The sequence below is a fragment of the Podarcis vaucheri genome, assembly GCF_965113315.1.
Source record: "Podarcis vaucheri genome assembly, chromosome: 16".
Taxonomy (NCBI): Eukaryota; Metazoa; Chordata; class Lepidosauria; order Squamata; family Lacertidae; genus Podarcis; species Podarcis vaucheri.
The window spans coordinates 527,353-553,897 of NC_138754.1; the positions used below are offsets into that span (position 1 = coordinate 527,353).

Consider the following 26,545-nt stretch of genomic DNA (forward strand, 5'->3'; position numbering starts at 1 on the left):
CAAACCCATCCCAGTGGTCAGGCAGAACCTGCAGGTCCTCTTGGGAGACTTTGAAAGGGTGGGAGGGAAATTAAATATACGAATCTGTGCGACTCACATGTGTGAAGTGGATAACAAAAGAATCAAGCTTAAACTTGCAGAGCAGCAGCAGCAGCAGAGTTTAGCCTCAGAGTCAAGTGGCAGTCCAGTCGTACCTTGGTTGCTGAACGCCTTGGAACTTGTACGTTTCAGCTCCCGAATGATCAAAACCTGGAAGCGAGTGTTCTGGTTTCTGAACGATTTTTGGAAGCCGAAGCTCCTGCAGCCAATCAGAAGCCGCACTTTGGTTTCCAAACGTTTTGGAAGTCAAACGGACTTCTGGAACAAATTCTGTTCAACTTCCGAGGTACGACTGTATAGCGTTAGGAATCTAGGCTATTAGAGCTCTCGTTTACAACACTCCCTTCTGTCGACCCCCTTTGGCAAAGGACAGACCACACGACGCTACGTAAGTTTAAAACGCTTTATTAACAGATTCAAAGGTCTGAGACATGTGTTGTTCCATGCAGCTGCAAGGAGAACGCTGGCAGAATCCTCTTGGGTAGGAAATAACAGAATATAGTTCTAAAGATGTGCTCTAAACTTGGGAGCAAAGCTTAGACATGTCCTCCTTGGTCAGAGAGAGTGGGAGGAGGGAGGAAGAGAGGCAAAGGGGGGCATGACCTAGCTGGGTCTTGGAGCAGAACTCTCTGGTCTTAACCCCTTCATGCACTAACTAGCTCTCATGCATGGTTATGTTTGACTGCAATTTCCCACAGAAAGTTTCTCACTCTTTTGTGACATCCTGCTGCTTTGCCAATGGAGAAACATGCTTCTTTGACTTCTGATGCACCAAGAGAGAGTGGGGACAACGACATTATGGGGCCTCCTTTCCTCCATGCCTCTCACCCTCCCTGCAAAACACCTATAGCAAACTTGTTACCGAGTAGCAGCACGGAACTGTGGCACCCAACAAGGGGCTGTCAAGCAGAAACAACACAAATATCTTGGGGGGGGGGTGTGAGGGAGAACCTCAAAACAGCTCAGTGAGAATGGAGAATACTCAATGGACACAGAAGCTGTACTGACTTCCTGGAGGTGGGGGAAAGAGAACACGTGAAGCCCAGGGAGTGGGATGGAGCATTAGGGAAAAACATTCTGGCCAGCAGGAACCCGGAAGAGGAGCCATCTGCACTGAAGGTTGTGTTGCTGGTCAATGGGCTGGCAATAAAATTCTCTTCTCCTTGTTTCCTGCCTTGCAGTGGACTGGACAAGATAAGCTTTGGGATCCCTTCCAAATCTACAATTATTCTATGGTGGTCACTCCTTTGGACTTTTTGTAAGGAGGAGACGGGCTTTCCTGTCCTCCTCCTGGGAGTGACTCTTCTAGCATGTTGGAGCCACCAGCCTTCTGAATAAGCTGCGCTAGACGGATGCTGACAGGAAAGAGGCCACAAACAAGGATCCTTCTGACCTTGATCAAGGCGGGTTTGTGGCTCCCAGATGAGGCGGCTGTTCCAAGTTCTTCCTTAGCATTGTGGGTGTGTGTGTGGGTGTGTGTGTGTCAACCCTTAAACTCTACCATCCAATGATTGCTCACCTCTTCTCCAGCGACACTGGGGGAAAAGCTTTGCTGGGGAGTGGGGTGGGAGAGAGAAATTGAAAAATGGAGTTAGCCCTTAAGCAGGGGGTGGGGAGCTGCGAGGACTTGCCATTTGGGGCCCAGCACCCTTTAGAGCATCCTCATTTTTGCCCAGGGCAGTGGACACATTGAGACTCCTTTCTTTCCAGCAGTCAGGTCCTGCAGCAAGAGTAAACAAGGCGCACCACCGTTTGGCAACTTGGAGGCTCTTGAAGTGGCCGTGTCTAAATTGCTCAGCGTTGACGGCAACTTCATCAGAGCTGCCAAACTGCTCTTGTCCCCCTCCCCAGACGTGACAATAAGGAGGTATTCCAGCACCTTGCAAATCTGGATAAGAAGTATAAAGAACTGCTGCCTATATCGGGTGTGAACTCCATGGCCTTGAGAGACAAGGTCAATTTCTTTGCTGAGTTGCTGGAAGCAAAAAACACTGTTGAAATCCTCACGTACCAAGTATCCAAAAATTAAATTTGTACAAAGCCATGATATGGTTTCTCGCCACTATGGGTTCTTTGAGGGGAAGTGAGACTTTCCTTAAAGGTGAAACTCTTCCCACATTCCAAGCACTGATATGGTTTCTCCCTGCTGTGAATTCTTTGAGGGGAAGTGAGACGGTCCTTGCAGCTGAAGCCCTTCCCACATTCCAGGCATCAATAGGGTTTCTCGCGTGTATGAATTCTCTGATGGTGCGTGAGATGGGTGCTCTGACCGAGGCTCTTTCCAGTCTCTTGGCATTGAAACGGTATCTCCCCATGGTGAATACGCTGATGCCGACGGACGCTTGAGTTTACAGTAAACCTCTTTCCACATTCCAAGCATTGACATGGTTTCTCTCCTGTATGATATTTTTTATGGTAAATGAGACTAGCCTTCCAACGGAAGTTCTTTCCACATTCCAAGCACCTAAAGGGCATCTCCGCTGTGTGAATTTTTTGATGGGAAGTGAGATGGTCCTTCCGCCTGAAGCTCCTGCCACACTCTTGGCATTGAAATAGTTTCTCCCCACTGTGACTACTCTGATGGAGACATAAGCTTGTGCTGTTCTCAAAGCATTCCCCACATTTCAAGCACTTATATGGTTTCTCCCCTGCATGAATTCTTTGATGGGAAACGAGATGGTTCTTCCGACGGAAGTTCTTTCTACACTCCTGGCACTGAAATGGTTTCTCCCCGGTATGAATTCTTTGATGGGAAACGAGATAGTTCTTCCGATGGAAGTTCTTTCCACACTCCTGGCACTGAAATGGTTTCTCCCCGGTATGAATTCTTTGATGGGCTGTGAGGTTGGCTCTGTGACTGAAGCTCTTTCCACATGCCGAGCACTGATACTGTTTCTCTCCTTTACGAGTTCTTTCCTGGGAAGTGAGATGGACCTTCTGACAGCAGCTCTCTCCGCACCCCAAATATTTATGTAGCATCTCCACTATATGGATTTTGCTGTGGTCTCCCTTGTTCTTCACTTCTAACATTTTGCCACCTGTAAGGAAGAGAAAAACAGATTCTCAGGAAACCCCAATTATTGAGCAACGAGAGTGAAAGGTTGTTTTAGTCAAAGAACTGAAGAGATTCAGAGGGCTGAGAAATATCAGCTTTTCAACATATCACCAGCTAAACAGACTAGCCAAACATATGGCAATATACTGCAATGTTGAAACAACAAGATGCGATGGCCTCTGCCCACAAGACACAGAATGAAACTCCCCCAGCTCTCACCCTGGGAGCAGAGGCAGCTTGCCAGCTGGGGCTTCCTTTAACTGCTCCACTGAGGCAAGGGCTGCTGCGCACTCCTCAGTCGACCAGGTCAAAGATGCAGAGGGAAGAACAAGCTGTTTCTCCCTCTGAGTTGTATGAAGGCAGAGTGGGATGGTGGCTTCACTCAGTGGTATATTGCGGGTGAAACCACCGCTGCTCCTGAGTCCCTCTGCGAGCAGCGCCCGCTGGAGGAAGGAACCCAAGTCAAGGCTCCTCATACTGGTCTGGGAGTACATATAGATATATCTATATATCTATATATATCTTTATATATAGATATATATGTAGTTCATGGTTTTATTGACTAATAATCACAGGCCTATTTATGGGAACCTGACTCTCTTCTGGGAGAGATATTTTTGGCTCAATCATGGGATCCACTTCCTCTCAAAGGTCAGTAATCTCTTTGGTCAACTGAAAATGGGTAGAAGCAAAAACAAAAATACCTGGGAGAAGCTACTTCTACTTTCTTAAGAACTTTGAAGCCTACAGTAAGAAGCCCTTATGAGTTCAGACAAGTCAGGCTATCTTCTGTAAAGTTTTATTCTGGATTGTTTTAGTTGACCTCTAATGTAGGTCGCAAACTGCTTTGAGATTCTCTTCTTAAAACTATACAGTGGTATAGAAATGAAGTGCAGGAGAGTAATAATAACAACAACTGGAGAAAGAATATTTAAAGACCAAACAGGAGATAGTTTGGGGAGTGCTAGAATCCCAGAGGCTGGAGCTGGTGCTGTTGAGCTCCATCCAAATACGGAAGGGATGTCACAGAGAGAAATGCACTAAATTTCAAAACAGAGACCCTGATCCAACAGGGAGCCTTACTGAGAAAGTCCACGATCCCACGATTCTCCGCCATGACTTCCTTATGCAGAGCTCTCTGGTCAGGATCCAGCAATGCCCACTCCTCGTCCGTGAAAGAAACGGCAACGTCTTCAAAGCACACTGGACCCTGAAAGTGAAAAGGAGATGTCCTCCACTCAGACAGCAGGAAGATGATCTACTGCACTTTGCTCCGTGGTTTTCTGCCTGTTGGTTACTTTTCAGGGATTGTTTTCCTGCACATTTTTATTATGGATGCTTATTTTAACGTATCAAATGAATTCTTCTCTTGCGGCTTTTACTGATGGGTATCACTCATGTTTCAAAGGGCAAGAGGTCCTCGTGTCATTCTGCCTGCGCAAAGCATTCCAGTCTACCGGAGAGAAGGATCCCCTCTGTCCTCTCCCTGGACGCTGTTCTTGGGGGGACCCTCCCGACGCCCTAAAGCAAACTTCAAGGGGCGAATGGGGACACTGGAAGAGAGAAGAGAGTGGGGCAAAGCCCTGCTGTGAAACGGATGGGGTAGCTTAGGTGAATCCTGGCCACTGCTATTCATGGTCAACTGCTTAGAAGTCTATTTCAGCATTCAGTGACAACTTTATAAAGAAAGCAGGAAGAATGGAGCGACATTCAGAAGGTTAGCTGAGGGGAGGCTCCTTATTCTGAGCACAGAAACCTTCCTGAATGGCCTTTCCAGCTTTTGTGAAGGGCAGCTTTGACAGAAGCCAAGTGGAGCAGGAGTGTGACTCATCACTGGGGCCCAGAGGCCCCCTGGCTGCCCCACCCCTCAGCCTCTTGACCCACACGGCTCCTTCCCCCTACCTGATCCGCTTCCACAGCCACCGCTTCCCCTCTGACACCATGAACAGATGGAGGAGGTTTTGCCGAAGTCTTTCTGTCACCTGCGGGAGACAAAGGTAAGGTCTAGCAGAGCATCTCTTACTACAGATGGGCCTTAGAAAAACCTCACTGAGTGCATTTGGACATTTGTACCCATTTGGTAGCTCAGTTGCGTACATCTTGTAAATCACCCTGAGACCTCCGGGTATAGGGTGGTATAATTAAATATACGTCTCTCCGCCTTGGGGCTCTTGGCTTCAATTGTTTTTCCCCAAAAGAACTCACAGGTGAGTTTCAGAACCCACAGAATGTGACCAAACAGAGACAAACCTCATCATTCCTCCTTACCCAGTGGCCTCTCTCTGGCGTCCAGCTGAGTCCTCTCTGCCTCAGAGAAACCTGAACCCATTCCTGCAAACAGATCCATTCCCTGAAATCACAGAATCATAGAATGGAGTCAGCTAGTCCACCCTCCTGCAATGCAGGAATCTCAACAGAAAGTCCAAACAGAAAACGGGGAGAAGGATTAGAAAAGGAACAGCAAATGAAAAGATGTTAGGATTATCATATAACTCTCCTTGGGTTCCTTCCTATCAAGATGGGCCATGAGTAGAGAATCTGGGGATTTCTCCCTCACGTTGGGAGCCCCTTGGGAGTATCCAGAGGAAAGTCACTCTCACCTGCTGCTCCTCCTGCTTCCTCTCCTCTGCCTGACTCAGGAGGAATCCTTCGGCCAGGGCCACCGCCTGGGAAGTGGTCTCTGCTCCGCATTCCCTCACCCAGCTCTCCATCTCCGCTGGAAGGACAGCCAGGAACTGCTCCAAGATCACCAGGTCCAGCATCTCAGCTTTCGTGTGTCTTTCTGGCTTTAGCCACTGATGGTCAAAGTGGTGGAGTCGTCTGCAAACCTCTCGGGCTCCTTTGGCCTCCTGGGGGCAGAACTGCCTGAACTGCTGGCTCTGCACCTCTGAGCAAGGGGTGTCCTCCTCACCCTGGATCTTCTGCACAGAGTTTTCCCAGAATCCCCCACTGCTCCCATGGCCTCTTCCTGCTTCAGGGCCAGCTGAGTCTTGCTCATCCATCTGTGCTCTCAGGAAACCTCCAAGAAATCAGAAGAAATCCCTTTTCCCCCCTGCCGTGTTCAGTCTGTCCAAATTGGAGCAGCTAGAAAATCCTGCAAAGCAAATGCATTACTTAGTTATAAAATTGACAGAGTCCGGAGAAAAGAAAAAATGTTCCCTGATCAAGCATGGATGATCCCTTAAGGTGCCTGCTTGGAGAGACTTAAGCTTATCCTGCAACTGGGGTTACTCCTGGATCCAAGAGTGTCACTTACGGCTCAGTCAGCCTCTGTGACAGTCCTCATTTCTAGCTCCGGCCTATTTGCCAGCCCCAGTCCACACTCGGCATCCCATGGGATTATTAGTGTTGAAGAGCTGCCCTTGAAGAAGACTCCGAAACCAGTTTGAAACACAGCAGCCAGATTCCTGCCTGGGTTCCCCTCTATTTCACAGTTCCCTTTAAAGACGGCCACCTTCCTCTCCAGGGAGCTCAAGGCCTCATCCATGGATCTAGCCCTCCTCATGCAACCCTCAGGAACATATTCTGCTCTTCTTTTAAATGCAGCTGCAGGGCTTGTCAGTGCGTTTCCAAGTGCTATGCGCCCTTCGCTGAGGCCCCCCAATATCTGAAGAACCTCCCCCTTCCCTATATGCCCTCTTGGGGGCTCAGGTGGGCAGAGGGTTGGCCACCCCCTCCCCTGGCACCTTCCACCACCCCCACCACCAGAGCAGAGGTAAAGCTAAAGGGACCCCTGACTGTTAGGTCCAGTCGTGGCTGACTCTGGGGTTGCGGCGCTCATCTCGCTTTATTGGCCGAGGGAGCCGGTGTACAGCTTCCAGGTCATGTGGCCAGCAGGACTAAGCCGCTTCTGGCAAACCAGAGCAGCGCACGGAAACGCCGTTTACCTTCCCACCGGAGCGGTACATATTTATCTACTTGCACTTTGACGTGCTTTCGAACTGCTAGGTTGGCAGGAACAGGACCGAGCAGCAGGAGCTCACCCCGTCATTGCGGGGATTTGAACCGCTGACCTTCTGATCGGCAAGTCCTAGGCTCTGTGGTTTAACCCACAGCGCCCCCCCGCGTCCCTGCTCCACTAGCAGACCCACCCCTATTCCTGCGACTGTCACTTGCTTTCCTTCTTTCTGAGATGGAAATGCCAAGCGGCTTGGGCAATGGATGCAGCAGCCGCAGCTTCCAGTATGAGTGGCGGGGCTGGACTAGAGGACCTCATGGGTGCCCTCCAACTCTGCGGCTCTGCAGGTGGATGAGGGACCCCCAGAAGGAGCGCCCCGTGTCCCCCTCCCCGACACCCCACAACCTCCGCTCCCCCCTCCCCCCCAAGCACCCCAAAGGGGAGCCTCACCCCGGAAGCGCCACGAAGGGAGAAAGAGGCGGGCGCAGCAGCCCCCTCGCAGGAAGTGACGCGCGGGGGGGGGTCTCGCCCGCCCCTCCTGGTCCTCATTTCCTGTCCTCCCCAGCAGCTATTTCAGGAGAGGAGGCGGGAAGAGGCGCCGGGTTGCTTAGCGACGTGACGCCAAGGCACTCCAAAGACGCCATCTTGGAAGAGGGAGGGAGGGAAGAAGCGCGGAAAGCGGGCGAAAGGGACGAGGGCCCGCGGCTGGGAAGTGAGCGAGAGGCGCCGCCTGAGGAGAGGCACCGGGGGCAGAAGCAGCGCGGGAAGCGGGCGGAGAAGGCACCGCCGCCACAGGGGGAGCCGGGGCGAAGGCGCCATCAGAGAAGAGCCGCCGCCATCTTGGACGAGGGCAGCCTCTGAGGAGGGGCCCCGAGGGCGGGAAGTGACGTGAGAGGGCGCGCCGCGAGGCCCGATTGGACGGAGGCCGGAGGGCGGGCGGAAGTGCCCCTCCCGCCATGCCGGACGAGGGCGTCTTCCCAGAGGCGGGCGGGGCGGCGCTGCTCTCTCTCGTCCGCCAAGCGCTGCTTCCTTCCCGGGCTTCGGGGAAGAGCGGCCAGGTCGCGGGGGAATCCCTCCCGGCAGCGGGAGGCTCCCCCAGGAAGCAGCGGAAGCGGGTGAGGAAGGCGGCCTGGGGGGGGGGGGAGAGAGCAGGAGCGCCCTCCATCTTTCCCAGCATCAGGGTCTTTCCCAGGGAGTCTTCTCTTCTCATGAGGAGGCCAAAGTCTTGGAGCCTCAGCTTCAGGATCTGTCCTTCCAGGGAGCACTCAGGGCTGGTTTCCTTCAGAATGGAGAGGTTGGATCTTCTTGCAGTCCATGGGACTCTCAAGAGTCTCCTCCAGCACCAGAATTCAAAAGCATCCATTCTTTGGCGATCAGCCTTCTTGATGGTCCAGCTCTCACTTCCATACATCACTACTGGGAAAACCATAACTTTAACTATACGGACCTTTGTCGGCAAGGTGATGTCTCTGCTTCTTAAGATGCTGTCTAGGTTTGTCATTGCTTTTCTCCTAAGAAGCAGGCGTCTTTTAATTTCGTGACTGCTGTCACCATCTGCAGTGATCATGGAGCCCAAGAAAGTAAAATCTCTCACTGCCTCCATTTCTTCCCCTTCTATTTGCCAGGAGGTGATGGGACCAGTGGCCAAGATCTTAGTTTTTTTGATGTTGAGCTTCAGACCATATTTTGCGCTCTCCTCTTTCACCCCCATTAAAAGGTTTTTTAATTCCTCCTCGGGTTAAAATGAACTGAGCAGGATTCCTAGAAAGGGTGGGGGGGCAAAGAGGGGGTAAGTCCTCCAGGGCAGAAACCCCACCCTCCTCTGCCTCATGGACTCCACTGAGTCTCCCCTCTCTCCTCTCTCTCTGGGGAGAAGGGGGGTCGGGAAGGAAGCCCTTAAGGCGCCCGCACATTTTACAGGGGAACTTTCCTTACTTCTTGTTCTTCCTTTCTTTCAAGAAAGCTCAGAATCAGGGCTGTGGGGCAGCCCAGCCCAGGTTCCTAGCAAGCCTCATCCACGCTTGATCAGGGAACATCTTTATTTTCTCCCGAGTGTCAATTTTATAACTGAACAATGCATTTGCTTTGCAGGATTTTCCAGCTGCTCCAATTTGGACAGACTGAACACGGCAGGGGGAAAAAGGGATTTCTCCTGATCTCTTGGAGGTTTCCTGAGAGCACAGATGGATGAGCAAGACTCAGCTGGCCCTGAAGCAGGAAGAGGCCATGGGAGCAGTGGGGGACTCTGGGAAAACTCTGTGCAGAAGATCCAGCGTGAGGAGGACACCCCTTGCACAGAGGCGCAGAGCCAGCAGCTGAGGCAGTTCTGCCCCCAGGAGGCCAAAGGAGCCCGAGAGGTTTGCAGACGACTCTACCACTTTGACTGTCAGTGGCTGAAGCCAGAAAGGCACACGAAAGCTGAGATACTGGACCTGGTGATCTTGGAGCAGTTCCTGGCTGTCCTTCCAGCGGAGATGGAGAGCTGGGTGAGGGAATGCGGAGCAGAGACCACTTCCCAGGCAGTGGCCCTGGCCGAAGGATTCCTCCTGAGTCAGGCAGAGGAGAGGAAGCAGGAGGAGCAGCAGGTGAGAGAGACTTTCCTCTGGATACTCCCAAGGGGCTCCCAACGTGAGGGAGAAATCCCCAGATTCTCTACTCATGGCCCATCTTGATAGGAAGGAACCCAAGGAGTGTTATATGATAATCCTAACATCTTTTCATTTGCTGCTCCTTTTCTAATCCTTCTCCCTGTTTTCTGTTTGGACTTTCTGTTGAGATTCCTGCATTGCAGGAGGGTGGACTAGCTGACTCCATTCTATGATTCTGTGATTTCAGGGAATGGATCTGTTTGCAGGAATGGGTTCAGGTTCCTCTGAGGCAGAGAGGACTCAGCTGGACGCCAGAGAGAGGCCACTGGGTAAGGAGGAATGATGAGGTTTGTCTCTGGTCACATTCTGTGGGTTCTGAAACTCACCTGTAAGTTCTTTTGGGGGGAAACAATTGAAGCCAAGAGCCCCAAGGAGGAGAGACGTATATTTAATTATACCACCCTATACCCGGAGGTCTCAGGGTGATTTACAAGATGTACGCAACTGAGCTACCAAATGGGTACAAATGTCCAAATGCACTCAGCGAGGTTTTTCTAAGGCCCATCTGTAGTAAGAGATGCTCTGCTAGACCTTACCTTTGTCTCCCGCAGGTGACAGAAAGACTTCGGCAAAACCTCCTCCATCTGTTCATGGTGTCAGAGGGGAAGCGGTGGCTGGGGAAGCGGATCAGGTAGGGGGAAGGAGCCGTGTGGGTCAAGAGGCTGAGGGGTGGGGCAGCCAGGAGGCCTCTGGGCCCCAGTGATGAGTCACACTCCTGCTCCACTTGGCTTCTGTCACAGTTGCCCTTCACAAAAGCTGGAAAGGCCATTCAGGAAGGTTTCTGTGCTGAGAATAAGGAGCCTCACCTCAGCTAACCTTCTGAATGTCGCTCCATTCTTCCTGCTTTCTTTATAAAGTTGTCACTGAATGCTGAAATAGACTTCTAAGCAGTTGACAAACCATGAATAGCAGTGGCCAGGATTCACCTAAGCTACCCCATCCGTTTCACAGCAGGGCTTTGCCCCACTCTCTTCTCTCTTCCAGTGTCCCCATTCGCCCCTTGAAGTTTGCTTTAGGGCGTCGGGAGGGTCCCCCCAAGAACAGCGTCCAGGGAGAGGACAGAGGGGATCCTTCTCTCCGGTAGACTGGAATGCTTTGCGCAGGCAGAATGACACGAGGACCTCTTGCCCTTTGAAACATGAGTGATACCCATCAGTAAAAGCCGCAAGAGAAGAATTCATTTGATACGTTAAAATAAGCATCCATAATAAAAATGTGCAGGAAAACAATCCCTGAAAAGTAACCAACAGGCAGAAAACCACGGAGCAAAGTGCAGTAGATCATCTTCCTGCTGTCTGAGTGGAGGACATCTCCTTTTCACTTTCAGGGTCCAGTGTGCTTTGAAGACGTTGCCGTTTCTTTCACAGACGAGGAGTGGGCATTGCTGGATCCTGACCAGAGAGCTCTGCATAAGGAAGTCATGGCGGAGAATCGTGGGATCGTGGACTTTCTCAGTAAGGCTCCCTGTTGGATCAGGGTCTCTGTTTTGAAATTCAATGCATTTCTCTCTGTGACATCCCTTCCCTATTTGGATGGAGCTCAACAGCACCCGGGTTAGGGTTAGGGTTAGGGTTAGGGACGCGGGTTAGGGTTAGGGACGCGGGTGGCGCTGTGGGCTAAAGCCTCAACGCCTAGGGCTTGCCGATCGAAAGGTCGGCGGTTCGAATCCCCGCGGCGGGGTGCGCTCCCGCTGCTCGGTCCCAGCGCCTGCCCACCTAGCAGTTCGAAAGCACCCCCGGGGGCAAGTAGATAAATAGGTACCGCTTACCAGCGGGAAGGTAAACGGCGTTCCGTGTGCGGCTCTGGCTCGCCAGAGCAGCGTTGTCACGCTGGCCACGTGACCCGGAAGTGTCCCCGGACAGCGCTGGCCCCCGGCCAATAAATGTGAGATGGGCGCACAAACCCCAGAGTCTGTCAAGACTGGCCCGTTCGGGCAGGGGTACCTTTACCTTTACAACAGCACCAGCTCCAGCCTCTGGGATTCTAGCACTCCCCAAACTATCTCCTGTTTGTCTCTGAATATTCTTTCCCCAGTTGTTGTTGTTATTACTATCCTGCACTTCATTTCTATACCACTGTATAGTTTTAAGAAGAAAATCTCAAAGCAGTTTGCAACCTACATTAAAAGTCAACTAAAACAATCCAGGTGCTACACTCAATATGCCAGCAAGTTTGGAAAACTCAGCAGTGGCCAGAGGATTGGAGAAGATCAGTCTACATCCCAATCCCAAAGAAAGGCAGTGCCAAAGAATGCTCCAACTACCGCACAATTTCACTCATTTCACATGCTAGCAAGGTTATGCTTAAAATTCTACAAGGAAGGCTCAAGCAGTATGTGGACCGAGAACTCCCAGAAGTGCAAGCTGGATTTAGAAGAGGCAGAGGAACCAGAGACCAAATTGCAAACCTGCGCTGGATTATGGAGAAAGCTAGAGAGTTCCAGAGAGACATCTACTTCTGCTTCATTGACTATGCAAAAGCCTTTGACTGTGTCGACCACAGCAAACTATGGCAAGTTCTTAAAGAAATGGGAGTGCCTGATCACCTCATCTGTCTCCTGCGAAATCTCTATGTGGGACAAGAAGCTACAGTTAGAACTGGATATGGAACAACTGATTGGTTCCAAATTGGGAAAGGAGTACGGCAAGGCTGTATATTGTCTCCCTGCTTATTTAACTTATATGCAGAATTCATCATGTGAAAGGCTGGGCTGGATGAATCCCAAGCCGGAATTAAGATTGCCGGAAGAAATATCAACAACCTCAGATATGCAGATGACACAACCTTGATGGCAGAAAGTGAAGAGGAATTAAAGAACCTTTTAATGAGGGTGAAAGAGGAGAGCGCAAAATATGGTCTGAAGCTCAACATCAAAAAAACGAAGATCATGGCCACTGGGCCCATCACCTCCTGGCAAATAGATGGGGAAGAAATGGAGGCAGTGAGAGATTTTACTTTCTTGGGCTCCATGATCAGTGCAGATGGTAACAGCAGTCACGAAATTAAAAGACGCCTGCTCCTTGGGAGAAAGGCGATGGCAAGCCTAGACAACATCTTAAAAAGCAGAGACATCACCTTGCCAACAAAGGTCCGTATAGTAAAAGCCATGGTTTTCCCAGTAGTGATGTATGGAAGTGAGAGCTGGACCATAAAGAAGGCTGATCGCCGAAGAATTGATGCTTTTGAATTATGGTGCTGGAGGAGACTCTTGAGAGTCCCATGGACTGCAAGAAGATCAAACCTCTCCATTCTGAAGGAAATCAGCCCAGAGTGCTCACTGGAAGGACAGATCGTGAAGCTGAGGCTCCAATACTTTGGCCACCTCATGAGAAGAGAGGACTCCCTGGAAAAGACCCTGATGTTGGGAAAGATGGAGGGCACAAGGAGAAGGGGACGACAGAGAATGAGATGGTTGGATGGTGTTCTTGAAGCTACTAGCATGAGTTTGATCAAACTGCGGGAGGCAGTGGAGGACAGAAGTGCCTGGCGTGCTCTGGTCCATGGGGTCACGAAGAGTCGGACACGACTAAACGACTAAACAACAACAAAAAACAATCCAGAATAAAACTTTACAGAGGAAAGTCAAATAGCAGTGATCTGCCTAGTCTGAACTCTGGGCCTTTTAAAATATAGGATTCAGAGTTGTTAGGCTAGCAGATGCAGATTCTGTCAGGTTTTTGTTTCTGCTTCTGTCCGTCTTTGGTTGACTAAATACTGACCCTGGAGATGTAGTGGATCACATGATTGAGCCAAACTCTCCCAGAAGAGTCCGGCTTTTTATATCTCAGGTTCCCATATATAGGCCTGTGATTACTAGTCAATGAAAACCATGAACTCTGACATCTAAATCTCTCCAGTTCTTTGTCTATAACAATCTTTCATTTGCATTTCTCCATCATTGGGGGATTCCTGAGGATCTAACCTGTTTTTCTCTTCATTGCAGGTGGCGAAATGTTAGAAATCCGCATAATGGAAACACTACATAAATATTTGGGGTGCGGTGAGAGCTTCTGTAAGAAGGTCCATCTCATTTCCCAGGAAAGCACTCAAAGAGAAGAGAAACAATATCATTGCTCGGCATGTGGAAAGAGCTTCAGTCACAGAGCCAACCTCATAACCCATCAAAGAATTCATACCGGGGAGAGACCCTTTCAGTGCCGGCAGTGTGGAAAGAGCTTCAGCCAGAGTGCCCATCTCACCACCCATCAAAGAACTCACAGCGGAGAGAACCCATACACGTGTTTGGAATGTGGAAAGGTTTTCAGATACAGGCGCACCCTCGCTTCCCATCAAAGAGTTCACACAGAGGAGAAGCCACATCAGTGCTTGGAATGCGGAAGGAGCTTCGCCTGGAAGAAATGGCTCACTTCCCATCAAAGAATTCATAAGGGGGAGAAACCCTACAAGTGCTTGGAGTGTGGGAAGAGCTTCAGCGAGAGCAGCTCTCTCACTTCCCACAAGAGAACTCACAGCGGGGAGAAACCATACCTTTGCTTGGCGTGCGGAAAGTGCTTCGGTCACAGGGCCAACCTCGCAGCCCATCAGAGAATCCACACTGGGGAGAAACCTTTCCAGTGCCAGGAGTGTGGGAAGCGCTTTAGCCAGAGCACCCAGCTCACTACCCATCAAAGAACGCACAGCGGAGAGAAGCCGCACCTGTGCTTGGAGTGTGGAAAGAGCTTCAGTCACAGGCACACGCTCATTTTCCACCAAAGAATTCACAGCGGGGAGAAACCGTACCGGTGCTTCGAATGTGGCAAGAGCTTCAGTCGCAGCGACAATCTCACAACACATCAACGAACTCACAGTGGGGGGAAACTGTAGCAGTGGCTGTTTACATACAGTGGTACCTCGGGTTACAGACGCTTCAGGTTACATACGTTTCAGGTTTCAGACTCTGCTAACCCAGAAACAGTGCTTCAGGTTAAGAACTTTGCTTCAGAATGAGAACAGAAATCGTGCTCCGGTGGTGTGGCGGCAGCGGGAGGCCCCATTAGCTAAAGTGGTGCTTCAGGTTAAGAACAGTTTCAGGTTAAGGACGGACCTCCGGAACCAATTAAGTACTTAACCCGAGGTACCACTGTATTTAAATTTATGAGACTTTAATTACCGTATTTTTTGCACCATAACACTCACTTTTTTCCTCCTAGAAAGTAAGGGGAAATGTCTGTGCGTGTTATGGAGGAAATTCCTACGGGTGGCATGCCTACGGATTTTCCTCCTCTAAAAACTATGTGCGTGTTATGGTCGGGTGCGTGTTATAGAGTGAAAAATACGGTAAATTGTAGGTGGGTGAGGACTGCAACAGTGTTCTTGCCCAGCAAAGAAGTTGCCCTCGTCTATCAGGACCGTGGAATAATATTAATTATTATTAATAATAATAAGATATCCCGCTTTATCACTACCCAAAGGAGTCTCAAAGCGGCTAACATTCTCCTTTCCCTTCCTCCCCCACAACAAACACTCTGTGGGGTGAGTGGGGCTGAGAGACATCAGAGAAGCGTGACTGGCCCAAGGTCACCCAGCAGCTGCAGGTGGAGGAGCGGAGACGCAAACCCAGTTCCCCAGATTATGAGTCCACCACTCTTAACCACTACACCACACTCTCTCTCTCTCTCTCGGTGCCCTAACCTTTCTTCACATTGCAGACCCCTTTGCAGATCTACAAAGTGCAATTTGGACTCCTTTTTTCACGTTGCATCAGGGAAGAGGGTCACAAGCGCTTTGGCGACACTGGTGAGGTCAACCAGTGCCACCCAGTGGCATTTCCAGAGGTGCTCTGGTCCGGAGAAAGAAAGGGAGAGTTTTAGGCAGATGGCCCTTTTTACTCCTCTCCCTGGAGAGAAGAGGGATCAACACACTCAAAATACTCCTGGTTTTGCACCTGTTGGTCACTGAACGAAGATGCACGTGTAGAATCACAGAATCACAGAACTGTGGAGTTGGAAGGGGCTCCCAGAGGCATCTAGTCCACCCCCTGGCTGCACTGCAGGAATCGCAGCTAAATTAGGAGTGGACTGACCACGTCGCCATCCATTAAAACAACACACACTTTAAAATCTGATTTCTTTTTATTGTTATTGAATGACTTTGTTCTAAACAGAAGAAATAACACAGCTCCCTGTCTCTCTCTCTCTCTCTCGCTTACCCCCTCGTGCCCCCCCCCCCCAAATTGGACCTTTTCTTTTTAGTGCAAAGTCTTCTTCGTTGGATACAAATCTTCATATTTATGAAGTACAGTACGTAATTATGTCAGGCACAAAATAAAGTCTCTTTCTTTAACAACAACAACAAAAAATCAAGTTAACACGAAGCTCAGTTCCGTTACCAAGAAGTATTTGGCCTGTTTGACCACCTTCAGCCCCACAAACACCCAGCCATCAATAGTTGAGAAATTAATGCCATGGTTTGCTTGAGTTGCCAGCCAGCCAGCGCTAAAGATCCCCCTTTTTTCTAGGGGTTGAGATTCTTTTAATAAATGCTTAGTTAAACATACCCACAGCCTTTTCTGGCTAATAGGAAAATGGCAAATAGGGGTTATTATTATTAATTTTTTTGGTAAATATTGTACTCTGAAAGGGTGCTATTATACGCATTTATTTATTTCTGGCATTTCTGCTCCACGTGGTTCACTCCCTCCTTGTTTAATCCTCACAACAACCCTGTGAAGTGGGTTAGGCTGAGAAACAGGGACTGGCTCAGAAGGTTACACCCAGTCAGTTTCATGGCCCATGGTGGGGATTCGAACCCAGGTCTCTCCCACCTCCTCGTCCTGCACTCGCTACAGTACCACCGACTCTCAAATGGGGGCTTAATCCTGTAAACAGGTGGTTGAGGTATCACAACCAGGTCATTGGCAACAGGTTTTTTAATTTACCAGATTTCCCCCTGAAAAGGAAAATCCAGATTAATGTGTGTTTGGGGATATGCGTTGGCATTTTGATGGCATTGCCATATGGACCCTGTAAATACAACCCTGAAAGCTGATCCCATTATTAAAACCCTTCTGGGAGCGTCTCCTGACAACATTCTGTGTATCATCGATGACCAATTGTGGTGGGAATCCATTGTGCCTGAATTAATCAGATCCTTGTGATCCTCCTAAATCTCTCTCTCTCTCTCTCACACACACACACACACACACACACTCACACACTCCACCACAGTTCACTTATCTGGGAATCGTGGAACTGATGGCTTCTCCCTGCTGGATTCTCACATTTCAATGACAAGGGAGGAAATGCAATGTATTTTAAAGACCAGGAACTTGGGCTCAGTCGTTGGCCCTTGATCCAGGTCACTTCTTGAAGCGGGATCTGAACTCGGGGCAAGTCCATACGACAGCGTCTCTACAGAACAGCTTATCAGACAGGTGGACCCTTTGTTTCGTGGCCAGGAAAACATGCAGTGGGAGATGGAGTATCATGACCCCATATATGACACAGCCCCCTGTGTGGTTGCATCACTGCACTGAAAGGATGAGTCAAAAATAATTGCACGATGGCGCCAGGGTGATGCTTCCTTGCAAAAGTTGGGCTTTGCCAGCCGTTGCCTCCACAACCCGGGTGCAACTTGTGGCAGAGCATCGGGGGAGAGATTCCTCATTCAAACCACATCACACCCATTGTAACTATGGGATTTCATCCGTGGGTCACGGCCAGCTCTGCTTCAGTCCAATCCCTTGTGATGCAGGAATCCCAGCATTCATTTCACCATGGAGAAATGACATAATCTATGTAATTAATCAATGGCATTGTTATTCCACCCTGTTTGTATCAATGCAAGAAAAAGGACTGTGAACTGGGAAGGGCATCATCTGCATAAATGTTTGTGGAGTGAAAACAATAGTCAATCTCAATTGTATTTGCCAGATTGATTTTTGTTCTGGACACAAGGGAACGTTTTCCTTGGGATTCTCCAACATCACCCGCTGGAGAGGCGAGCGGGGGGTGTGCCACACAGCCAGGTCTTGCAGCCCCTAAGCTAGGCTGCCCTCCTCCGTGGGACCCCTTGCCAGCCTTGAAGAAAGGGTCAACTGCCCTTCCTCTTGGCTTTTGTTCATGGAATCACAGAGTAGTAGAGTTGGAAGGAACACCAGAGGACATCTAGTCCACCCCTGCTCCGTAACGCAGAATTGATGGAATCACCCTTTGCTCAACAGTCAAACATTTTGGGCCAACTTTGCTTAAACCCCAATTTAAACAATCTCCCCACCCCACTCCCATTGCAGAAATATCGTGACTCATTTCAGAGAATGGGGTGGGAATTTCCACACTGGGCACAGTGGAATTTAGGAAGGAAGGAACGAAAGGAAAGATCCCTGGAACATCTTGGATTTGCTTCCTTCCTCCATTTTTCTTTTTGGCTCCAATAGCAATTTTTGAATCCAACTTCTTTCCGACAAAGTGCAAAATAGCTCCATGACACACACATACTCTCTCTTTTACAAATAACTATATATATCTCATTTATATAAATAGATTTATATATTTCAATAGATACTTTTCTTTCTACGAAGAGGAAGTGACTCCCTCTTTTTTGATGCGTGTGACAACCGTTTTAGAATTCGTACCTGTAAGAAACCATCTTAGGCCCGTGATGATCCGACTCCTAAAAAAAAATGAGCCAATAGCCGCCCTCAAACTCCTCCACCCCCACAACCCACAATGCTATTTGATCTAGCCAGAAGTAGCTGTTTGGGACAGTTTCTGCACAGCTGTGGGTCTCCCCACCCACACACCCTAACTTCAGACAGCCTTGGAGGCCTCTGGGAGATAATAAAAAATCATTGGCCCCCTACCGCCACCCCCAAAATCCAGCTCCTTCCTTTCTGCTGGAAGGCTCCTTTCAGCTGCAATGACAACAGAGACCTGACTGGCCACAGAAAAGCAAACAGTATCTCATCCTCCCTGGAAAATCTTCCACTTTAGCCTGGTGATGAGGTTGTTCCTGGGTTCACAAGTCTTATGATTGACCTTTGCCTCTGAGTCTGCTTCCAGACGGGCACATGTTTTTGGGTGGGAATCGAATCACATATTGGGAAATTCCAGTTGCTCAATTAGAGTCTCGTCTGACCAACCCCCTTCCCCAAAAGATCATGCTTTTTCACAGGAAGGAAAGTGAGGGGGAAATCCATGGAGAGCGCAGGATGACATTTGCTGTGACGTGGCAGCATCTGACCTCCCTGCAAACAGATCAGGATGAGTGCTCAATAAACAGGGCTGTGCAGAAGCGAGCTAACTCCGCAGAACTTTTTGGGGATTTGCTGTCAGTTCCATTCGCCCTGCACTTAAAATAAGCAAAAGAGCTTGAGAGCTGCGTTCTGATGGATCTGTGTTAAAAGCCCATTTTGCGAGTGTGTTAGCTTTACAAAGATGCAAGGCCTGTGGGGCAGGTCTTTCAATAGGAACTGTCTGTCAGACCAGTCTTCAGATTGGGACGCCATGACTTTTTTTGTGTGTCCCATCACAGACAGACAACACTGGCCTCGTTCCTTTTCACTAGGCTAGCTTCATCTCAACACACACACACCACACAGTCCTTTCTCCGCTCAGTTGGGAAATGCCACAGATGGGAGGTCAAAGAGGATAAATATGTTCTCCACAAGGTCTTCTTTCTACTCATCTCCTTGGCTCCGAAGTTCAGCATTTTTGATGTTGAGAATTTACAGTAATAATAACAACAAGTACAGCAGGTCTGTTGTGATCAGAGGTTCACCTGTTGCTTTAAGGAGCAGGATTCAGGAGACAGAAACACCTGCGTTCTTTTCGGACTCTACCTGCATTCCGCTTGGTGTTTTCCACCTAGGCACCCTAGGCTGTTGGGTAGCTAAAGAGTCATCGATCCTTCTATAGTCCCAGGACTGAAAGCTTTCTAGCACTGAAAAACAAGGATCATGACAACACATTCCAGTTTGTTAACAGGACAATTCCTCTCACACTGCAGCACAACTTTACGAACGGACAGACATGCAGGTTCCAATTCTTACAAAGCTTTCAAACGAAATTTGCTTCTCCTCCCTTTCCACCTCCGTATTTTAAGATCAGGGAGGATGCATTTTAAATTTTTTAAAAAGTGGGTGGGTGTGCTTTATAACGAGTCATCAGACCTCCAGATTGGAGGTCACACGATAATTCTTAAGGTACTGCTTTGCCATACGACACCTGTGCATTAAATATCAAGTGCTGGGGTGTGTTTCCAAACTTTGAAGGGCTGCTTCTGAATTGCAAATCGTTGAGGTCTGGTGGGTTTGTTGAATGCAGATTGCCAGGCACACCTGCTGTGAATGTGTTCTCCAGCGTCATCTGAGGTATCCCGTGGTGACCACAACAGAATATTAATTTGCACAGTATGCGCTAGTAGGATTTACACCCTCCATTTCACGGAGCCTGGTGCGGTGGGGCACTCCCAGTGCTCTGTCCCAATCTTTGTGTTTCCCTTTCTCATGCATCCGTCAGTATCTTTCAGGTTAGGTTGGCATTAAAAGCTAATCTTTGTGGTAAGAGTTTCCAAGGCAAAAAGAGAAAGAAAACTCCATGTATTTATATTTTTAAAAGCATTTGACACAATAGAGTTGCTGGTACGTGTGCCTCTGCCTCCTATTAAAAACCATGACCTGGTGGCCCCCTGAACAATGACCGCACAATTATTTGTATTTAAGAAAGAAACACAATTAAAGATATATATACTTCCAGCAGTTGGTCAAAACCACGGAGGAGACCTTGAATTCTGGCGCTAACTGTGAGCTGCTGAGTCAGGAGGGGAGCTGACCTTTGCGTTCCTTTAGCAGATTCCTAAAGAGAAGAACAGATTGCTCATCCTGTAGTTTGAGAGAGAGAAAATGCAGCCACAGAAAGAAGGATGTAAGGAAGTCTGGAAGCTAAGGAAGACACTTGGATGCAATACTCGTATAACACAGGCCTCCCAAGTCCTCCGAAGGGTCAAACGTTGCTGATCCGGACGCTCAAGGGGGTCCCTTCCCTCTCTGCTTTCTCCCGAAAGGATTCCTCTAGCTTCAGTTTCTCGGGGTCCCCGTACCGCACCGTCTCGTGAAGGCAGCAAGGGGGCGCCACTTTGATCACCTGCTCAAAGAGGCTGAAGTCGGCCACGTATTTCCCGCTGGCCGAGAGGGAGATGACCGGGGTGAACTCGTAGCCCCAGAGGATCTCCTCAGGGAGGTAGGAGGTCCGGACTTGGCACGTGGCGCTGGTGGACTCCACGGTGCCACTGAGGATGACCACCAGCTCAAAGTCTCCTTCCCCGGTGCGCAAGGCCATGTCCCGGAAGGGGCTGCTCTCGTTCACCACGTGGTAGAAGGTCAGGGGCAGGATGAGGAAGGGGCTGTCGGAGGACGTGTCCACCTGGAAGTCCACGTTGACCTGGTTGAGCCGGATGTTCTCACCTTCCTTGGTCAGGTAGGTCTGGAGGAGTTTGCCAGTCACCTGGCACCCAATGAGGAGGCTCTTCCTCATGTTGGCCACTCGGATCATCAAGCAGGTCTTGCCGTCGTGCTGGGCCACCACGGCGTTCTGGCTGAACTTGATGGTCTCTGCCCTCTTCTTGGGACGGGCGATCTTGGCCAGGAAGGTGCCCGTGATGAAGATCTCCATGATGGTGGTGAGGACCAGCTGGCTGATGAGCAGGACGATGGCCAGGGGGCACTCCTCGCTGATGTAGCGGAAGCCGTAGCCGATGGTGGTCTGGGACTCCAGGGAGAAGAGAAAGGCCCCGGTGAGGGTGTGGACTTGCATGACGCACGGCGTGTGGTTGGCGGGAGGGTCGAATTCCAGGAGGTCCCCGTGCAGGACGGCCACCAGGTACCAGATCACCCCAAAGATGAACCACGTCCCAGCAAAGGAAGCGGAGAAGAGGAGCAGCTTGTAGCGCCATTGCATGTCGATGAAGGTTGTCCACAGGTCCTTCAGGTAGAGGAACCTCTTGTCCGCGATGTGCTCCATGCGGACGTTGCTTCTCCCGTCCTTCGTCATGACCCGCCTCTTGCGCAGGGTGGAGCCAATCAGGGGCCGGCTGTCAGTCTGCGTCGTCTGGCTGTAGTACACCTTGGTGGAAGACGTCATCTGGCCGGCGGGGAGAGGAGAAAAGGAAAAGAGGACGGGGTGAGATGGGAGAACTGACACCAGAACATAGAAATAGCCCAGCCAGGCCAGCCTCCTGTTCCTACGGTGGGCAGGTACTCATAAGAAGCTAAGGATCTAGGGAGACTTCCTCTGCACCTGGAAGCTCCATGAGAAGATAAGAAGAGCCTGGGTGATGGGTCAGGCCCAGGGGTGCCCGTCTAGTCCAGCATCTTTAATAACAACAACAACAACAACAATAATAATTTATTATTTATACCCCGCTTATCTGGCTGGGCTTCTCCAGCCACTCTGGGTGGCTTCCAACAAAATATTAAAATGCAGTAATACATCAAACATTAAAAGCTTCCCTAAACAGGGCTGCCTTCAGATATCTTCTAAAAGTCTGGTAGTTGTTTATCTCTTTGACATCTGATGGGAGGGCTTTCCACAGGGCTGGCACCACTACCGAGAAGGCCCTCTGCCTGGTTCCCTGTAACTTGGCTTCTCGCAGTGAGGGAACCGCCAGAAGGCCCTCGGCGCTGGACCTCAGTGTCTGGGCAGAATGATGGGGATGGAGGCGCACTTTCAGGTATACTGGACCGAGGCTGCTTAGGACTTTCAAAGTCAGCACCAACACACTGAATTGTGCTCGGAAATGTACTGGGAGCCAATGTAGGTTTTTCAAGACCGGTGTTATGTGGTCTTGGCGGCCACTCCCAGTCACCAGTTCTTACAGTGGCCATTCAGATGCCTATTATGGAAAACTCACAAACATGATTTGCACACGAGAGCCCTCTTCCCTCCTGTGGTTTTCGGCAACTGGGAACCATCGCAGCCTCCAACTATGGATGTGAAGCTTAGATCTGCTGGCTAGTAGCCATTAACAGCTTTTGGGAATGTGTCTCCTCCTCTCTTAAAGCCATCTAGGTTGGTGGCTGTCACTGCCTCCGGTGGCAAGGAGTTCCAAAGTTTAGCTCTGCATTGCCTGAAGATGCCGTTCCCCATAGGGGAGTCAAGCGAAGAAGGAATGAAACATGTTTTCAGTGTGCATTGCCAGTCCTATGGCAGATTAGGTAGTTTAAAAAGAGGAATAGATAAATTTGCAGAGGAGGAGGAGGAGGAGGAGGGGGAGAAGAAGGCTCCCAATGACTCCTAACCCTTCCTGCTTGTTACATTTTCCTGTTGGTTATTTTAGAGGTGTTCATTGGGAGGCTTAAGCAACTAAATTTTACCCAAAGCTTTTAAAAGTGGGTTGATACGGCCTTAAATGCATAGAGGGCCTACATTTAAAGTAGCCTCCCCCCCCCCACACTTTAAATACACACGTCTTCCCCCACAGCATCCTGGGAGTTATAGTTTTTTAAGGGTGCTGAGAGCTGTTGGGAGAGATCCTCTCTTCCTCCTCCCAGAGACACAATTCCCAGAATGGCCCCACCACCAGTCTCTCTTCTCAGGGAAGTCTGGAAATCACAGACCTTACAGGGAATCCTTCAGCCTCTCCCCTTTGTGCCAGCAGGTGGCGCCATAAAACTGGGTACTCGGCGGCCGCCTATTTTCCACTTGCTCTTATGTAACCGGATGAAACCGAGAGCAAAAGGCTGGTGGCGATGCTCTTTCTGGGTTCCGGCTGCAGACATCTTTCCAAAAGTCCCCCCCCCTTTCCCATCCACTGCAACCTTTTCTCGAGGCGATGCTGTGCAAACTCTGGTGGGCTGGAGCCCTCCTGGCTAATAATAATAATAATTAATAATAATAATAATGATAATATTATTTATACCCCTGCCTCAGTGAGAGATTTTACTTTCTTGGGCTCCATGATCACTGCAGATGGTGACAGCAGTCACAAAATTAAAAGACGCCTGCTTCTTGGGAGAAAAGCAATGACAAACTTAGACAGCATCTTAAAAAGCAGAGACATCACCTTGCCAACAAAAGTCTGTATAGTTAAAGCTCTGGTTTTCCCAGTAGTGATGTATGGAAGTGAGAGCTGGACCATAAAGAAGGCTGATCGCCGAAGAATGGATGCTTTTGAATTATGGTGCTGGAGGAGACTCTGGAGAGTCCCATGGACTGCAAGAAGATCAAACCTCTCCATTCTGAAGGAAATCAGCCCTGAGTGCTCACTGGAAGGACAGATTGTGAAACTGAGGCTCCAAGACTTTGGCCACCTCATGAGAAGAGAAGACTCCCTGGAAAAGACCCTGATGTTGGGAAAGATGGAGGGCACAAGGAGAAGGGGACGCCAGAGGACGAGATGGTGGGACAGTGTTCTCGAAGAGACCAACATGAGGGAGGCAGTGGAAGACAGGAGGGCCTGGCGTGCTCTGGTCCATAGGGTCACGAAGAGGCGGACACGACTAAATGACTAAACAACAATATAGATCAAAGCCATAAGGGGAGAAAATGTCACATATTCACTGGGGCCAACTATCCATGCTGGTCCTACATGAGACAGCAAAAAGAGCCGAGGGAAAAGTTATATACTAATCCCATATAGGGGTTCCATCAGGAAAATAGATGATAGATAGATAGATAGATAGATAGATAGATAGATAGATAGAGGTGTGTGTCAGACTGAGTGCATCCCAAAGGCCAGGCGGAACAGCCCCGTCTGGCAGGACCTGCGGAAAGATGTCACAAATCCCAAATTATGCGTGACAAAGATCACACATAAGGTCACAACAGCCCTGCAGCTGATTTAAGGGAGAGGGTGAGGGCAGCTGCTTCAGGCTGAACCAGACGACTGCTCCACCTGGCCCAGGGCTGTCTGCACTGACCGGCAGCAGCGGCTCTCGGGGGTTCGGGCAGGGAGTGTGTCCTCCTTCCCCCCAAACCTGGAAATATTGCCGGGGATTGAAGTGGATGGCTTTCCTTTGGCAAAGTTAAGTGCTCTACCACTGGGCTGCTGCCCTTCCCCTGAAAATGAAGATTCTAGTCCTCATGAAGGGCTGATTTAAAGGAGAACATCGGAACCTGCCTTTTAATAATCCTTTGGTTTATTTATTTCATAAAATATGTATACGGCTGGATTGTTGCTGTTGGTGTTTTAATCCTCAAAGTACCGTATTTTTTGCTCTTATAAGACACACCAGACCACAAGACGCACCTAGTTTTTGGAGGAGGAAAACAAGAAAAAAAACTATTCTGAATCTCAGAAGCCAGAACAGCAAGAGGGATTGATCCCTCTTGCTGTTCTGGCTTCTGGGATAGCTGCGCAGCCTGCATTCGCTCCATAAGACACACACACATTTTCCCTTACTTTTTAGGAGGGAAAAAGGGAGTCTTATAGTATAGTTTATACTGCTTTGTCTACACAGACCGGTTAGCCACACTCCGGCGTTTCAGAAGAGGGGTCTTTCCCCAGCCCTATCCAGGGATGGAGCCTGGGACCTTCTGCATTCAAACCAGGTGCTCTGCTTCTGCACTGCAGAGCTCCCCTTAAAGATGAAGGTGCTGGTCCCCATGGCGCTGGAGGATGAAGGGCTAACTAGAATGAGAAGGCAAGAGGCGGACTCATTCTGAAGAGAACGACTTCGGGGGAACGTTCTCCAAACAGGAACTATTGTCTGCCTGCTTCTTTTGTTTGATCAAAGCAAAAATGCACGCGCATACCCCTCTTGATTTTGATTGTTTGAACCATGAGAGCCGCTGGGAATCTTCCCCCCAGCTGAGCTGTGGGCCTCATAACCAGTTTGCCCAGTTTAAAGCCGTGCAGGTTGGTTGCCCTCCATGTCTCCTGAGGGAGAGAGTTCCGCAGTTTAACGCCTGCTGATGCTGGCAGAGCATTTCGGGGGTTGGACTGGATGACCCCGGGGTCCCTCCACACTTCTGTGATTCTGTGCTTCTTCTCCTGAAGCAGCCTGGGGCCACGTCTTGACAAAAGCACAAACATCCGTGAAGTCAGCCCCGGTCCTGTCTGATCCAGAGTGACATCTGTCCCTCAGCCTGATCCTGCACCCTCCCCTTCGGAGGAGACAGCATCCCCATCTCTCTCTCTCTCTCTCTCTCTCTCGTTCTGCCAGACTCAGCTCCCATTTCATAACATCCGCCTCACATTCAATTTTGCACACCCAGCTGAGATGCCTCCATTGGAGGCTGTCAGGATTAGCCCCTGCAGCTGGAACAGCGTCTCGACAGCTCCTGCTCACAGAGCACCAAAACCAGCAATTTTTTTTTTTTGGGGGGGGGAGAAGTTTCTCAGCTTGGCTGAGCCCCCTCTCTGCTCCCCCCCCCCCCGACATCCAAGTGCCGCACTCTGTGAACCTGGACAGGGAAAAATCTTTCCCTTGCAGCACTAGGACGCCTGAGTGCACCATGAAGCTGAATGCTGGAAGATTCAGGACAGATAAATGAGAGTCCTCCTTCCTGTGGAACTCCCTGCCACTGGAGGCAGCCATGGCCGCCAACCTGGATGGCTTTAAAAGAGGATGAGACACATTCACACGGAGGAAAGGGGGGCTATTGAGGGCTAATAACCACGATGGCTTTGCTCTGCTTTCCCTCCCTGGTCAGAGGCAACCGCGCTTCTGAGTACCAGGTGCTGGAAACCACAGGAGGGGAGAGTTGGGTCTTGTGTTCGAGTCTTGCTTATGGATTTCCCTTTTAGGGCACCTGGTAACCAAGCCAACCCCTGTGTTGCAAAGAGAACGTCAGCAACGTCTAGGCAACACGATGACCATGTACATACGCAATAGACAATCTTTATAGAATTCCTTCAAACTGAAACAAGTACAAAATGAAATCTTTGGTCTCAAAGTCTCTGAAAATC

The 26,545-nt window shown here is 49.8% G+C and overlaps 3 protein-coding genes and 1 long non-coding RNA gene across 4 annotated transcripts in view; 2 read left to right on the top strand and 2 right to left on the bottom strand.

Annotated features, from left to right (window-relative positions):
• The window catches only part of LOC309520733, a 274,646-nt gene extending 257,088 nt beyond the window's left edge, over positions 1-17,558 (top strand). Inside the window, exon 2 of the long non-coding RNA XR_014214353.1 lies at positions 15,643-17,558. This is a non-coding gene — a long non-coding RNA (uncharacterized lncRNA). The remainder of the gene's footprint in view (positions 1-15,642) is intronic.
• LOC309520466 (uncharacterized protein) lies at positions 987-7,859 on the bottom strand. Its single transcript, XM_082202304.1, has 6 exons — positions 7,503-7,859; positions 5,755-6,248; positions 5,423-5,504; positions 5,057-5,136; positions 4,238-4,364; positions 987-3,137 (listed from the first exon to the last, which is right to left on the bottom strand). The coding sequence occupies exons 2-6, from the start codon at positions 6,154-6,156 to the stop codon at positions 2,311-2,313; spliced, it is 1,518 nt and encodes a 505-aa protein (XP_082058430.1). The 5' UTR covers positions 6,157-6,248; positions 7,503-7,859; the 3' UTR covers positions 987-2,310.
• On the top strand, positions 8,406-14,803 carry LOC309520463 (uncharacterized protein). The gene is made up of 6 exons (XM_082202300.1): positions 8,406-8,512; positions 9,144-9,637; positions 9,888-9,969; positions 10,252-10,331; positions 11,028-11,154; positions 13,644-14,803. The coding sequence occupies exons 2-6, from the start codon at positions 9,236-9,238 to the stop codon at positions 14,522-14,524; spliced, it is 1,572 nt and encodes a 523-aa protein (XP_082058426.1). The 5' UTR covers positions 8,406-8,512; positions 9,144-9,235; the 3' UTR covers positions 14,525-14,803.
• Positions 15,753-26,545, bottom strand: part of KCNJ10 (potassium inwardly rectifying channel subfamily J member 10) — a 34,516-nt gene continuing 23,723 nt past the window's right edge. The window contains exon 2 of the mRNA XM_082202415.1: positions 15,753-21,777. Coding sequence (XP_082058541.1) covers positions 20,641-21,777 — 1,137 coding nt within the window. The 3' untranslated portion in view covers positions 15,753-20,640. The remainder of the gene's footprint in view (positions 21,778-26,545) is intronic.